The sequence below is a fragment of the Copadichromis virginalis genome, linkage group LG7 (assembly GCF_057382275.1).
Source record: "Copadichromis virginalis isolate Kocher_CV1m ecotype Utaka linkage group LG7, C_Virginalis_male_GT1.1, whole genome shotgun sequence".
NCBI lineage: Eukaryota > Metazoa > Chordata > Actinopteri > Cichliformes > Cichlidae > Copadichromis > Copadichromis virginalis.
This window is the reverse complement of record NC_140624.1, coordinates 47233634-47249500: the sequence shown is the minus strand read 5'-3', so window position 1 is coordinate 47249500 and position 15867 is coordinate 47233634. Positions and strand designations below refer to the sequence as shown.

General features: G+C 43.3%; 1 protein-coding gene across 1 annotated transcript in view; it reads left to right on the top strand.

The window, feature by feature from the left end:
- Nucleotides 1-15616, top strand: part of fubp3 (far upstream element (FUSE) binding protein 3) — a 39876-nt gene extending 24260 nt beyond the window's left edge. Inside the window, exons 13-19 of the mRNA XM_085463802.1 lie at nucleotides 13406-13566; nucleotides 13842-13915; nucleotides 14026-14102; nucleotides 14401-14457; nucleotides 14639-14689; nucleotides 14803-14927; nucleotides 15535-15616. Coding sequence (XP_085319928.1) covers nucleotides 13406-13566; nucleotides 13842-13915; nucleotides 14026-14102; nucleotides 14401-14457; nucleotides 14639-14689; nucleotides 14803-14927; nucleotides 15535-15543 — 554 coding nt within the window. The 3' untranslated portion in view covers nucleotides 15544-15616. The remainder of the gene's footprint in view (nucleotides 1-13405; nucleotides 13567-13841; nucleotides 13916-14025; nucleotides 14103-14400; nucleotides 14458-14638; nucleotides 14690-14802; nucleotides 14928-15534) is intronic.
- Nucleotides 15617-15867: the final 251 nt, after the last annotated feature.

The following is a 15867-nucleotide window of genomic DNA, read 5'->3' as shown; positions in this document are numbered from 1 at the left end:
ACACACCTGGGCCATGTTAAATTGCGGAGCTTTTGAGTTTTCACAATACTATGAGGCCGTGGCGCCATGGCGAATTTCGATGACTCGCCATGAAAATCTTATTGCCTCTCATTTTGTCATACATTTTCTGACCTTGACCAAAGTGAACACATATGATAAGGCTCCACCCCTGAACATATTTCAACTGCCATATTTGACACCAGGGACAGCGCCACCTAGTGGGAACAGGAAATGTCATGTTTTACACTTTGGGGTACAGTATAGTGATGGGTGACACCTGCAGCCTCAAATTTCTCCAGGAAAGCCTTAAGGAGTTGGTCTTGGGTTACAGTGAAAACTGTGACTTTTCGCAAAAGGGTGTGACCCCAGCAGCATGGCGAACTTTAATGTCACGCCATGAAGAAACAAATGAGTATAACTCAATGAAATCCAGTCTGTTCAGTACCAGACTTTACAGGCATGATGTCAGACCCGCCCTGAACAGATTGATGTGCCCATTGTCGGGAATACGTACAGCGCCACCTAGTGGCAACAGGAAATGTCATGGCTTTAATTTTGTTGTACTGATTTTCACAGGTTCATCGTGGCCACCTCAAAAGCGGTGAATATCAACATCAGTCCCTCGTGATGCTTCAGTGCAAAAATTGTGACTTTAAACTGAACGGCGCACCCTGGTGGCAACGCTGTTCACCATGAAAGATGAAGTGGCTTTTGAGGGGCTTGGAAAGTATATAGAGGCTTTAAATTTAGCACACCCCTCCAAATGGATGAAGGCTTTGTTGTCATGTGATCATTTTTATTGAATAGCGCGAAATGGCTCCACAGCGCCCCCTACAAAATTTCAAAACCACAGCCCCAGCTCTGTGTTTTATGTATGAGTCTGAAACCTGGTAAGCTTATAGGAGATATCAAGATGTACAAAAAAGTCTCTTGGAGCAATATCCAAAATCCAACAGGAAGTCAGCCATTTTAAAATTAATGTGCAATTTTGGCGACATTTTCCCCTCTTTTCAGGCTTCATACTTTGACGAACTCCTCCAAGGGATTTCATCATATTGAACCATTCTCCAGTGTGTGGAATCTAAAGACCTTTGTGATGTTAAATTGCGAAGCTTTTTACGTTCAAGGAAACGGGGTGGTCATGGCGGCACGTGGAGTTTCAATCACTCGCCAAAAAGCAGTAATATGCTGTCACTCAAAGACACAAAGTCCAATCTCTCCCAAAGGTCGCAGGCGTGATGAGACTCGAGCTCGGAAATGTTTGTTATGCCATTTGTGCATAAGGGTTAGAGCGCCACCTAGTGGAACGACTAACAAATCCTGGTTGAATAAGATGAAATGTTAGCTGGTGATTAAAAGCATGAAATCCATCAATGTGACATCACATCGGACGTGCCGGTTTGAGGTGTTGGCAGTGGCTCGACGTGCCGGGGGTGCGAGGGCCCTCATAACGCTGCTTGCAGCTTTAATTAGGGCCCGAGCACTGACAGTGCGAAGGCCCTATTGTAATTGCTCTGTTTATTATTAGGGCCCGAGCACCGAGAGTGCGAAGGCCCTATTGTATCTGCTCCGTTTCTTATTATTATTATTATTATTATTATTATTATTATTATTCAGGCGAAACAAGGGCCTTTTTGAGGGCCTAAACATGCTCAAAAACTCATGAAATTTTGCACACATGCCAGGTCTGGTGAAAAATTTTGTATTTTAATGGTTTTACATATGAGCACTGGGAAATGGCTCTACAGCGCCACCTATGCCTTGTTAAATGCAGCCCTACGACCACATCGTTTGAGCTACATGTATGAAATTTGGCACACATGTGTATCATGCCAAGACGAACAAAAAAGTCTGGGGGCCCATTGACGCAAACCCAACAGGAAGTCCGCCATTTGGAAGAGAAGGTGACATTTTGGCTCTAATTTTGCCATTTCCATGCCTCGAACTTTTGCGAACTCCTCCTTGGGGTTTCATTTCATAACCTTCAAATTTGGACAGTGTCAACTACACCCTTGTGCCATGTTAAATTGCGGAGCTTTTGAGTTTTCACAATACTATGAGGCCGTGGCGCCATGGCGAATTTCGATGACTCGCCATGAAAATCTTATTGCCTCTCATTTTGTCATACGTTTTCTGACCTTGACCAAAGTGAACACATATGATAAGGCTCCACCCCTGAACATATTTCAACTGCCATATTTGACACCAGGGACAGCGCCACCTAGTGGGAACAGGAAATGTCATGTTTTACACTTTGGGGTACAGTATAGTGATGGGTGACACCTGCAGCCTCAAATTTCTCCAGGAAAGCCTTAAGGAGTTGGTCTTGGGTTACAGTGAAAACTGTGACTTTTCGCAAAAGGGTGTGACCCCAGCAGCATGGCGAACTTTGATGTCACGCCATGAAGAAACAAATTAGTATAACTCAATGAAATCCAGTCTGATCAGTACCAGACTTTACAGGCATGATGTCAGACCCGCCCTGAACAGATTGACGTGCCCATTGTCGGAAATACGGACAGCGCCACCTAGTGGCCACAGGAAATGTCATGGCTTTAATTTTGTTGTACTGATTTTCACAGGTTCATCGTGGCCACCTCAAAAGCGGTGAATATCACCATCAGTCCCTCGTGATGCTTCAGTGCAAAAATTGTGACTTTACACTGAACGGCGCACCCTGGTGGCAACGCGGTTCAACATGAAAGATGAAGTGGCTTTTGAGGGGCTTGGAAAGTTTATAGAGGCTTTAAATTTGGCACACACCCCCAAATGGATGAAGGCTTTGTTGTCATATGATCATTTTCATTGAATAGCGCGAAATTGCTCCACAGCGCCCCCTACAAAGTTTCAAAATATCAGCCCCTGCTCTGTGTTTTATCTATGAGTCTGAAACTTGGTAAGCTCATGGAAGATATTAAGATGTACAAAAAAGTCTCTTGGAGCAATATCCCAAATCCAACAGGAAGTCAGCCATTTTAAAATTAATGTGCAATTTTGGCAACATTTTCCCCTCTTTTCAGGCACCGTTCTTTGACGTACTTCTCCAAGGGATTTCATCAGATTGGACCGATCTGAAGTTTGTGGAATCTAAAGACCTTTGTGATGTTAAATTGCGAAGCTTTTTACGTTCAGGGAAACGGGGTGGTCATGGCGGCACTTAGAGTTTCAATCACTCGCCAAAAAGCAGTAATCTGCTGTCACTCAAAAACACAATATCCAATCTCTCCCAAACGTCGCAGGTGTGATGAGACTCGAGCTCGGAAATGTTTGTTATGCCATTTGTCAGTAATAGTTAGAGCGCCACCTAGTGGGACGACTATAATCATGGTTCAATGAGATGAAATGTTAGCTGGTGGTTAAATGCATGAATTCCATCAATGTGACATCACATTGGACGTGCTGGTTGTAGGTGTTGGGCGTGGCTCGACACGCCAGGGTGCGAGGGCCCTCATAACGCTGCTTGCAGCTTTAATTATTATTATTATTATTATTCCGGCAAATGAATTGGCCGTTTGAGGGCCTAAACATGCTCGAAAACTCATGAAATTTTGCACACGCGTCAGGTCTGGTGAAAATTTACGTATTTTAATGTTCTCAGACATGGCCAGGGAAAATTAGCTCAGTAGCGCCACCTAGAAAAATGAAAAAGGCGAGCCCCCGGTATGAGTATGGCCTACATGTTTGAAAGTCGGTACACCTATATAACGTTCAGAGTCGAACAAAAAAGTCTATTATGGCAATGTCCTAAACCCAACAGGAAGTCCGCCATTTTGGATTGAAGGTGACATTTTGGCTCTGATTTTACCGTTTCCATGCCTCGAACTTTAACGAACTCCTCCTTGGGGTTTGATTTCATAACCTTCATATTTGGTCAGTGCCAACTACACCCATGTGCCATGTTAAATTGCGGAGCTTTTGAGTTTTCACAATACCATGAGGCCGTGGCGCCACGGCGAATTTCGATGACTCGCCATGAAAATCTTATTGCCTCTCATTTTGTCATACATTTTCTGACCTTGACCAAAGTGAACACATATGATAAGGCTCCAGCCCTGAACATATTTCAACTGCCATATTTGACATCAAGGACAGCGCCACCTAGTGGGAACAGGAAATGTCATGTTTTACACTTTGGGGTACAGTATAGTGATGGGTGACATCTGCAGCCTCAAATTTCTCCAGGAAAGCCTTAAGGAGTTGGTCTTGGGTTACAGTGAAAACTGTGAGTTTTCGCAAAAGGGTGTGACCCCAGCGGCATGGCGAACTTTGATGTCACGCCATGAAGAAACAAATTAGTCTAACTCAATGAAATCCAGTCTGATCAGTACCAGACTTTACAGGCATGATGTCAGACCCGCCCTGAACAGATTGATGTGCCCATTGTCGGAAATACGGACAGCGCCACCTAGTGGCAACAGGAAATGTCATGGCTTTAATTTTGTTGTACTGATTTTCACAGGTTCATCGTGGCCACCTCAAAAGCGGTGAATATCAACATCAGTCCCTCGTGATGCTTCAGTGCAAAAATTGTGACTTTAAACTGAACGGTGCACCCTGGTGGCAACGCGGTTCACCATGAAAGATGAAGTGGCTTTTGAGGGGCTTGGAAAGTTTATAGAGGCTTGAAATTTGGCACACACCTCCAAATGGATGTAGGCTTTGTTGTCATGTGATCATTTTCATTGAATATCCCAAAATGGCTCCACAGCGCCCCCTTCAAAATTTCAAAACATCAGCCCCTGCTCTGTGTTTTATGTATGAGTCTGACACTTGGTAAGCTTGTGTAAGATATCAAGATGTACAAAAAAGTCTCTTGGAGCAATATCCCAAATCCAACAGGAAGTCAGCCATTTTAAAATTAATGTGTAATTTTGATGACATTTCCCCCCCTTTTCAGGCCTCATACTTTGACGAACTCCTCCAAGGGATTTCATCATATTGAAGCATTCTTCAGTGTGTAGAATCTAAAGACCTTTGTGATGTTAAATTGCGAAGCTTTTTCCGTTCAGGGAAACGGGGTGGTCATGGCGGCACGTAGAGTTTCAATCACTCGCAAAAAGCAGTAATCTGCTGTCACTAAAAAACACAATGTCCAATCTCTCCCAAAGGTCGCAGGTGTGATGAGACTCGAGCTTGGAAATGTTTGTTATGCTATTTGTCATTAATGGTTAGAGCGCCACCTAGTGGCATGACTATAATCCTGGTTGAATAAGATGAAATGTTAGCTGGTGATTAAAAGCATGAAATCCATCAATGTGACATCACATCGGACGTGCCGGTTTGAGGTGTTGGCAGTGGCTCGACGTGCCGGGGGTGCGAGGGCCCTCATAACGCTGCTTGCAGCTTTAATTATTATTATTATTATTATTCCGGCAAATGAATTGGCCGTTTGAGGGCCTAAACATGCTCGAAAACTCATGAAATTTTGCACACGCGTCAGGTCTGGTGAAAATTTACGTATTTTAATGTTCTCAGACATGGCCAGGGAAAATTAGCTCAGTAGCGCCACCTAGAAAAATGAAAAACGCGAGCCCCCGGTATGGGTATGACCTACATGTTTGAAAGTCGGTACACCTATATAACTTTCAGAGTCGAACAAAAAAGTCTATTATGGCAATGTCCTAAACCCAAAAGGAAGTCCGCCATTTTGGATTGAAGGTGACATTTTGGCTCTGATTTTACCGTTTCCATGCCTCGAACTTTAACGAACTCCTCCTTGGGATTTGGTCCTATAAGCTTCAAATTTGGACAGTGTCAACTACACCCTTGTGCCATGTTAAATTGCGGAGCTTTTGAGTTTTCACAATACTATGAGGCCGTGGCGCCATGGCGAATTTCAATGACTCGCCATGAAAATCTTATTGCCTCTCATTTTGTCATACATTTTCTGACCTTGACCAAAGTGAACACATATGATAAGGCTCCACCCCTGAACATATTTCAACTGCCATATTTGACCTCAAGGACAGCGCCACCTAGTGGGAACAGGAAATGTCATGTTTAACACTTTGGGGTACAGTATAGTAATGGGTGACATCTGCAGCCTCAAATTTCTCCAGGAAAGCCTTAAGGAGTTGGTCTTGGGTTACAGTGAAAACTGTGAGTTTTCGCGAAAGGGTGTGACCCCAGCAGCATGGCGAACTTTGATGTCACGCCATGAAGAAAGAAATTAGTATAACTCAATGAAATCCAGTCTGATCAGTACCAGACTTTACAGGCATGATGTCAGACCCGCCCTGAACAGATTGATGTGCCCATTGTCAGAAATACGGACAGCGCCACCTAGTGGCAACAGGAAATGTCATGGCTTTAATTTTGTTGTACTGATTTTCACAGGTTCATCGTGGCCACCTCAAAAGCGGTGAATATCACCATCAGTCCCTCGTGATGCTTCAGTGCAAAAATTGTGACTTTAAACTGAACGGCGCACCCTGGTGGCAACGCTGTTCACGATGAAAGATGAAGTGGCTTTTGAGGGTCTTGGCAAGTTTATAGAGGCTTGAAATTTGGCACACACCTCCAATGTCACGAAGGCTTTGTTGTTATGTGATCATTTTCATTGAATATCCCAAACTGGCTCCACAGCGCCCCCTACAAAATTTCAAAACCACAGCCCCAGCTCTGTGTATTATGTATGAATCTGAAACCTGGTAGGCTTATAGGAGATATCAAGATGTACAAAAAAGTCTCTTGGAGCAATATCCCAAATCCAACAGGAAGTCAGCCATTTTAAAATTAATGTGCAATTTTGGCGACATTTTCTCCTCTTTTCAGGCTTCATACTTTGACGAACTCCTCCAAGGGATTTCATCATATTGAACCATTCTCCAGTGTGTGGAATCTAAAGACCTTTGTGATGTTAAATTGCGAAGCTTTTTACGTCCAGGGAAACGGGGTGGTCATGGCGGCACTTAGAGTTTGAATCACTCGCCAAAAAGCAGTAATCTGCTGTCACTCAAAAACACAATGTCCAATCTCTCCCAAACGTCTCAGGTGTGATGAGACTCGAGCTTGGAAGTGTTTGTTATGCCATTTGTCAGTAATGGTTAGAGCGCCACCTAGTGGGACGACTATAATGACGATTGAATGAGATGAAATGTTAGCTGGTGGTTAAATGCATGAATTCCATCAATGTGACATCAGATCGGAGGTGCTGGTTGTAGGTGTTGGGCGTGGCTCGACGCGATGGGGTGCGAGGGCCCTCATAACGCTGCTTGCAGCTTTAATTATTATTATTATTATTATTATTATTCACCCCAAACAAGGGCCTTTTTGAGGGCCTAAACATGCTCAAAAACTCATGAAATTTTGCACACATGCCAGGTCTGGTGAAAAATTTTGTATTTTAATGGTTTTACATATGAGCACTGGGAAATGGCTCTACAGCGCCACCTGTGCCTTGTTAAATGCAGCCCTACGACCACATCGTTTGAGCTACATGTATGAAATTTGGCACACATGTGTATCATGCCAAGACGAACAAAAAAGTCTGTGGGCCCATTGACGCAAACCCAACAGGAAGTCCGCCATTTGGAAGAGAAGGTGACATTTTGGCTCTAATTTTGCCATTTCCATGCCTCGAACTTTTGCGAACTCCTCCTTGGGGTTTGATTTCATAACCTTCAAATTTGGACAGTGTCAACTACACCCTTGTGCCATGTTAAATTGCGGAGCTTTTGAGTTTTCACAATACTATGAGGCCGTGGCGCCATGGCGAATTTCGATGACTCGCCATGAAAATCTTATTGCCTCTCATTTTGTCATACATTTTCTGACCTTGACCAAAGTGAACACATATGATAAGACTCCACCCCTGAACATATTTCAACTGCCATATTTGACATCAAGGACAGCGCCACCTAGTGGGAACAGGAAATGTCATGTTTTACACTTTGGGGTACAGTATAGTGATGGGTGACACCTGCAGCCTCAAATTTCTCCAGGAAAGCCTTAAGGAGTTGGTCTTGGGTTACAGTGAAAACTGTGACTTTTCGCAAAAGGGTGTGACCCCAGCAGCATGGCGAACTTTGATGTCACGCCATGAAGAAACAAATTAGTATAACTCAATGAAATCCAGTCTGTTCAGTACCAGACTTTACAGGCATGATGTCAGACCCACCCTGAACAGATTGATGTGCCCATTGTCGGGAATACGTACAGCGCCACCTAGTGGCAACAGGAAATGTCATGGCTTTAATTTTGTTGTACTGGTTTTCACAGGTTCATCGTGGCCACCTCAAAAGCGGTGAATATCAACATCAGTCCCTCGTGATGCTTCAGTGCAAAAATTGTGACTTTAAACTGAACGGCGCACCCTGGTGGCAACGCGGTTCACCATGAAAGATGAAGTGGCTTTTGAGGGACTTGGAAAGTTTATAGAGGCTTGAAATTTGGCACACACCTCCAAATGGATGTAGGCTTTGTTGTCATGTGATCATTTTCATTGAATAGCTCGAAATTGCTCCACAGCGCCCCCTACAAAATTTCAAAACAACAGCCCCTGCTCTGTGTTTCATCTATGAGTCTGAAACCTGGTAAGCTTATGGAAAATATCACGATGTACAAAAAAGTCTCTTGGAGCAATATCCCAAATCCAACAGGAAGTCAGCCATTTTAAAATTAATGTGTAATTTTGGCGACATTTTCCCCTCTTTTCAGGCTTCATACTTTGACGAACTCCTCCAAGGGATTTCATCATATTGAACCATTCTCCAGTGTGTGGAATCTAAAGACCTTTGTGATGTTAAATTGCGAAGCTTTTTACGTTCAAGGAAACGGGGTGGTCATGGCGGCACGTGGAGTTTCAATCACTGGCCAAAAAGCAGTAATATGCTGTCACTCAAAGACACAAAGTCCAATCTCTCCCAAAGGTCGCAGGCGTGATGAGACTCGAGCTCGGAAATGTTTGTTATGCCCTTTGTCTATAATGGTTAGAACGCCACCTAGTGGGACGACTATACTCATGGTTGAACCAAATGAAATGTTAACTGGTGGTTAAATGCATGAATTCCATCAATGTGACATCGATCGGACGTGCTGGTTTTAGGTGTTGGGCGTGGCTCGACGCGCCGGGGGTGCGAGGGCCCTCATAACGCTGCTTGCAGCTTTAATTATTATTATTATTATTCCGGCAAATGAATTGGCCTTTTGAGGGCCTAAACATGCTCGAAAACTCATGAAATTTTGCACACGCGTCAGGTCTGGTGAAAATTTACGTATTTTAATGTTCTCAGACATGGCCAGGGAAAATTAGCTCAGTAGCGCCACCTAGAAAAATGAAAAATGCGAGCCCCCGGTATGGGTATGACCTACATATTTGAAAGTCGGTACACCTATATAACGTTGAGAGTCGAACAAAAAAGTCTATTATGGCAATGTCCTAAACCCAACAGGAAGTCCGCCATTTTGGATTGAAGGTGACATTTTGGCTCTGATTTTACCGTTTCCATGCGTTGTACTTTAACGAACTCCTCCTTGGGATTTGGTCCTATAAGCTTCAAATTTGGACAGTGTCAACTACACCCTTGTGCCATGTTAAATTGCGGAGCTTTTGAGTTTTCACAATAGTATGAGGCCGTGGCGCCATGGCGAATTTTGATGACTCGCCATGAAAATCTTATTGCCTCTCATTCTGTCATACATGTTCCGATCTGGACCAAAGAGCACACATATGATAAGGCTCCACCCCTGAACATATTTCAACTGCCATATTTGACATCAAGGACAGCGCCACCTAGTGGGAACAGGAAATGTCATGTTTTACACTTTGGGGTACAGTATAGTGATGGGTGACATCTGCAGCCTCAAATTTCTCCAGGAAAGCCTTAAGGAGTTGGTCTTGGGTTACAGTGAAAACTGTGACTTTTCGCAAAAGGGTGTGACCCCAGCAGCATGGCGAACTTTGATGTCACGCCATGAAGAAACAAATTAGTATAACTCAATGAAATCCAGTCTGATCAGTACCAGACTTTACAGGCATGATGTCAGACCTGCCCTGAACAGATTGATGTGCCCATTGTCGGAAATACGGACAGCGCCACCTAGTGGCAACAGGAAATGTCATGGCTTTAATTTTGTTGTACTGATTTTCACAGGTTCATCGTGGCCACCTCAAAAGCGGTGAATATCACCATCAGTCCTTCATGATGCTGCAGTGCGAAAATTGTGACTTTAAACTGAACGGCGCACCCTGGTGGCAACGCTGTTCACCATGAAAAATGAAGTGGCTTTTGAGGGGCTTGGAAAGTTTATAGAGGCTTGAAATTTGGCACACACCTCCAAATGGATGAAGGCTTTGTTGTTATGTGATCATTTTCATTGAATAGCGCAAAATGGCTCCACAGCGCCCCCTACAAAATTTCAAAACATCAGCCCCAGCTCTGTGTTTTATGTATGAGTCTGAAACCTGGTAAGCTTATAGGAGATATCAAGATGTACAAAAAAGTCTCTTGGAGCAATATCCCAAATCCAACAGGAAGTCAGCCATTTTAAAATTAATGTGTAATTTTGGCGACATTTTCCCCTCTTTTCAGGCTTCATACTTTGACGAACTCCTCCAAGGTATTTCATCAGATTGGACCGATCTGAAGTTTGTGGAATCTAAAGACCTTTGTGATGTTAAATTGCGAAGCTTTTTACATTCAGGGAAACGGGGTGGTCATGGCGGCACTTAGAGTTTCAATCACTCGCCAAAAAGCAGTAATCTGCTGTCACTCAAAAACACAATATCCAATCTCTCCCAAACGTCGCAGGTGTGATGAGACTCGAGCTCGGAAATGTTTGTTATGCCATTTGTCAGTAATAGTTAGAGCGCCACCTAGTGGGACGACTATAATCATGGTTCAATGAGATGAAATGTTAGCTGGTGGTTAAATGCATGAATTCCATCAATGTGACATCACATCGGACGTGCTGGTTTTAGGTGTTGGGCGTGGCTCGACACGCCAGGGTGCGAGGGCCCTCATAACGCTGCTTGCAGCTTTAATTTTATTTGGCCTTCTTGGACAACAAGTCAAATGGTGCATTGGTGTTTATCCCATAACACGAGTCAATACCCATCCTTATTTTTTTAAAGTGGGAAAATACTTGCATGCAGTTCAGCGAATATACATTTCTGTTCGTGTTTTAGAAGTTTTATTTATTCCACTGTTTCAGCTATAACACCCCACTGTAATGTCATATAAAGCTGAATACAACGACATTAGAAACATCGCTGCCCGTTCTGCTAATTCTACTTTCCCTTAATGCCACTAGAAGTTTTATTTTCCCCACCAGCAGCTAACCAGTCCCTTGGCTTCGCCCTGAATGCCGTCACCAGTTGCACTTTTGTCTCCCTCCTTTTCTCCACCTCGCTAAACCAGTCTCATTAATAAAGCCTGTATTATCTGTCCTCACTACAGCCCAGTCCATGAAATGAATAGTCGGGGTCTTCATTGCTCTCTGCTGTCTGACTAGAAGAGCTCATAATGGCTTCATTAAGGCAGAAGTTTCATTTGGTTGACAATGGGTTAATGGCCCATGTGCAGTCTTTTGGCAGCATGGAATAAGGCTACTGGAGGAGGAGAGATTTTTGATGAGCGCTTTCATTCGGAGGTCAGCCAGGGTCATCAGAGTGTCAGCCACAAGTGAACAAATATGTAATTGATGTTGGGACAGCCCCGGTGTCCCCCCGGGAAGCACCCTCGGAGACACCCCCCCCCCCCTCCTCTCATCACAGAGGACAACACCGAGTCAAGAATGAAAGGGGGTAAAAGAGACAAACGATATCCCAGAAGGAGGATACGCTTCAATTTTGGCCCCCTTTCTCCTGCCAGCTATGTTTCATTTCTCCCTGCTGGTGTAATTGCTCTCCCCACACGTCGGGAAGCTGGCATCCGATGCAGAGGAGGGGCTGTCGTGCAGGAGATGTCTTCCTTTGTTTCCTGATTTGCATGGATGTTACAAGAGAATGGTAGATAAGTGGTGAGACACATGCCGTATTTTTCTTAAGGTAGCACTCTTAGATTTGGTCAGAAGAGAAAGTTGGCCCAGTGCTCGCTCCATGTGTTGTGGAGCAAAGCACCGAGTCGGACCTCAGAAGAGAGGTTACGATGACTTTGGTCTTCATGCAAACCCTGTAAGACAAACTTGACGGTCTCGTATTGAATGACCAGAAAGTGTAGTGAGCGACAACTGTTTTCTTCTCTCATTGCTTTAGTTTTGATGAAGTCACACACAGATATCATTTCCTTCACTTATCAGGTAATAACCTAATTTAAAGTAAAGACCTTTACACGCCGGCTGCGTGAAATCTGTGCAAATAGTTCATGCGTTCGAAATATTTTTCAGACTCTCCTTTATTTATTTTGTTGTTTTTTGATACAGCCGTGCACACGGATTTTTATTTTTTAATTTATTTTTTATTTTTTCTTCCCATATCTGAATAAACCGATCTGGCCAATCAGATCATTACACTAAAATAATGCAGCTTTACATGTACAAAAGCCGTCGTGATACAGCTCCAACTCTGATGAAACCACCGAAACAACAGGACCAGCTCATCATCGCTTGGTCTCATCTTGTTTTTAACTGCTTTTTATTGTAATTTCTTTTAGTTTTTTTAAGGGCAAATTTCTCACAAAAAGTGTGTGTGTGTGTGTGTGTGTGTGTGTGTGTGTCATAGCCAGTTTGACTCTGAAAATTCTGAATTTCGTGAGTTGGGTGTGTAACGGCTTTTAGCCTCTTGGCCTTAGAAAGATGGCACGATGCATAGATGGAGTCATAAATAGAAAGAAGAGGGGAAGCTGTTATTTATGGTTTTTACAAATTCAGTCATGCAGATAATTGGGAACTAGCGGTATATGAAAGCCAATCGTTAGGAAGGGCTGTGGACATCAGTGATAGCAGTAGCATGGAGAGGACAGTGGTAATGAAATCTAAAGTGGATTACAGCTCCTGTAAATATTAGTCGGGTGCATTCATAGTCAACAATTAATAAAACTGAGACGTTACTAAAATCGTTTCCTTGTCTGGAGCTTCTTTCAGCTGCTCCCGTATTCACAAAGGGTTGTCACAGCGGAGGATGAAGGCTCTTCTTGACATAACCCTCTCAAGGATTTGTTCCTCCTCTTGGTCTAGAGCGAGGGCTCTTTTAACATGTTAGGCGAATGTGTTAACCACTGTGCTAAACACATAACCTTGTTCCCAATTAGCTGTAAGCTTTTCACTGCTTTATTATGATAAACTCTGACCAGTACTGATAGTTGAGCACTTCAGATCTTGGAGTTTACTTGGAGATTAGATCTGGAGTCTTCCAAACCCACCTCAGCCCACAAGTGTTTGGCGTTAGTGCTAAATGCACTGTTGTTTGAAAAATGTGTGCAAGCTGCATATGAAAATTGAGTGCGTTTTTGTTTTGTTTTTTCAGGTGGAGAAACCATCAAGAACATCAAAGAGCAGTCTCGTGCCCACGTGGAGCTGCAGAGAAACCCGCCGCCCAACACCGACCCCAACGTGCGCATCTTCTCCATCCGAGGCACCCCTCAGCAGATGGAAAAGGCCCGCCAGCTGATCAATGAGAGAATTGGGGTAGGTGGTCTAGCTCCAGCCCCCCACGATACTCCCTCCCCAAAATGTCTATTGTCTGGTCTGATATTCATGAGCGCACATGTCAAAGCGGGGAGCTTCTCGGTTGAGCTAGGCTGCTCTGGTCCTGGTGGCCAGCAGGATGTCACCAGAGGTTAAACATGAAGAATCCATCAAATGGACTTAATGGAGTGCATCAGCGCTCGGCCCTGCCCTCTGACCTTGCCTGTTGGCTCCTTTTAAACACAAGTGTGGTCTCCTCTCTTTATCTTGTCCAGGGCCCAGGAATCGGGGGGAACAGCACCTTCGGTATGAATCCCTACAACCAAGGACCAACCACTCCCCCGCAACAGTAAGGGTCCATTTCTCTCCTCCTCACAGTGCATTTTAACACACACCTATGTGAATATAGATGTTCAGCAGATGCCGTTTAAACTCACGATTGCAATCTCCTGTTTGAAGTGGGCCTCAGACGTTCATGACTGGAGGATGGGGGACAACTTTTCAGATATGGCAACCCCAAGGACAACAGGATAACGGTGAGTAATTTCACCAAGAATGTGCTTCTTTATCTAGACGAATACTGTGATGCATTTTAAGAAGTTTTATTAGCTATAAATTTGAAAACTGCGACCAAAAGCTCGGCAGCAGAGCACGACTAGCTCTGTTCTCAGTCTTTGGCAGCTTTCCCGGAGGTTATCCACGTGTTTCTTGCACCGACGTGTTTTCCATTTGCTGTCGGTGGAAATCATCAGAAAGCAGCATTGCAGATGGAAAAGCGGAAAAGTAAAATCTAGCCTCAGTAACTCTGGCGGCATTATCTGTGTCTGGTTTCAGGTCACAATGGATCCCAGACGGGCCAGATGGACTGGGAGCAGTATTACAAAAAGTTAGGCAAGTGTCACTCAGGAACAAAAGGACATTAATCCCTCAGCTCTTTGTTTTACGCTTTCAAGACTGAAGTTGAATCTCATCTGTGCACATTCATTTTTATTCACACAAGCCTGTTTTTAAAAAGGAAAAAAAAAGAAGAGAAAGTCAGTGGAGTAGAAAATAAAAATTCTGCTCGTTATAGGTCAGCAAACCCAGGCCCAGAGTACTGTTCCTGAATACAACAAAGGATGGGGTATGTAGTTTTACCGTGTTGTTTTAGGAGTGCAGTAGATACGGATTTAAGCATATGCTCAATTCCTGCATTTGTTTCTTCACCTAATTTGTTTTTCCCCTCCTTCTGTTCAGGCCAGGCGGCTAGTCCTGGATCTCAGCAGACCTCCAATCCTGACTACAGCACCTGGGTTGACGTCTACAGACAGCCGATGGCCTTCTTCAGCCAGGGCGCTCAGACGCAAGCCCCGGGTCTTCAGGTGAGGTCGGACTCAAATGTACAGATGTTGAAGGATCAGCCCGTCTCATACGGCATGCATTCAGTTTTATACTCCTGGAGTAAATATTAAAGTTAGGAGGATTTTTTTTTTTTTTTTTTTTTTTTGTATTGCTGCTGATTGTGGTTTACATTTAAGAAATCATAGTAGTGATATTTTACTTTAGCCAGGTGTAGTAAAAATATGTACTGTTTTTGTTTGGTTTTTTTGTTGGGATTTTTTTTCTTGATAAATAAAATTACATTTGTTAAAAAAAGTAAAATATTTATATTATATATATATATATATATATTATCACTTTTTTTTTCCAGCTTAAATTGGTGTATTTAATACTAAGCTCTTGGAAAATAGGAAGAAAAAGCGACTTTACTCCCATTAAGACTGTAAATATTTTATCCATTAACTGACTGTTAATTAGAAATGGTTCACACTCAAAATTAAAACTGTTTTTAGAAAGCTCGCAGTATGCTGCTGCACCGAACACTGTGACGATGCAGCGTTTTTGCAGTGCTGTCAGTAGTCGCACGTTTTAATGGAAGTGCCTGACAAATGTCGATGTGCTAAACGCTGTCATGTTTTAACTTTACAGGATCATTAGAGAAGGCGCCCAGGTTAAAGACTTGAATCACTGAGGATGAAAACAACCCTTCTTCTTCTTCTTCTTCTTTCTTTTTTTTTTTTTTTTTAAACTGGGGGTGGGGGTGGGGGGGTCTAGATTTCCAGCGCCTTGAAGACTTTTTTTTTTTCTTAGTGAGAAACACTAGCTGTAGAGTGACTTATATAATAAAGTAATATTTCTAAAATCAGGAACATTTATTTGTTACTAAATGCTTATGTACACTGTTATTTTGGATAGACAGTATATGGGATCCCTTTGTTCTTTGGACTTGAGAGAGCTGTTCTGTTATATTTTTTCTTCCTA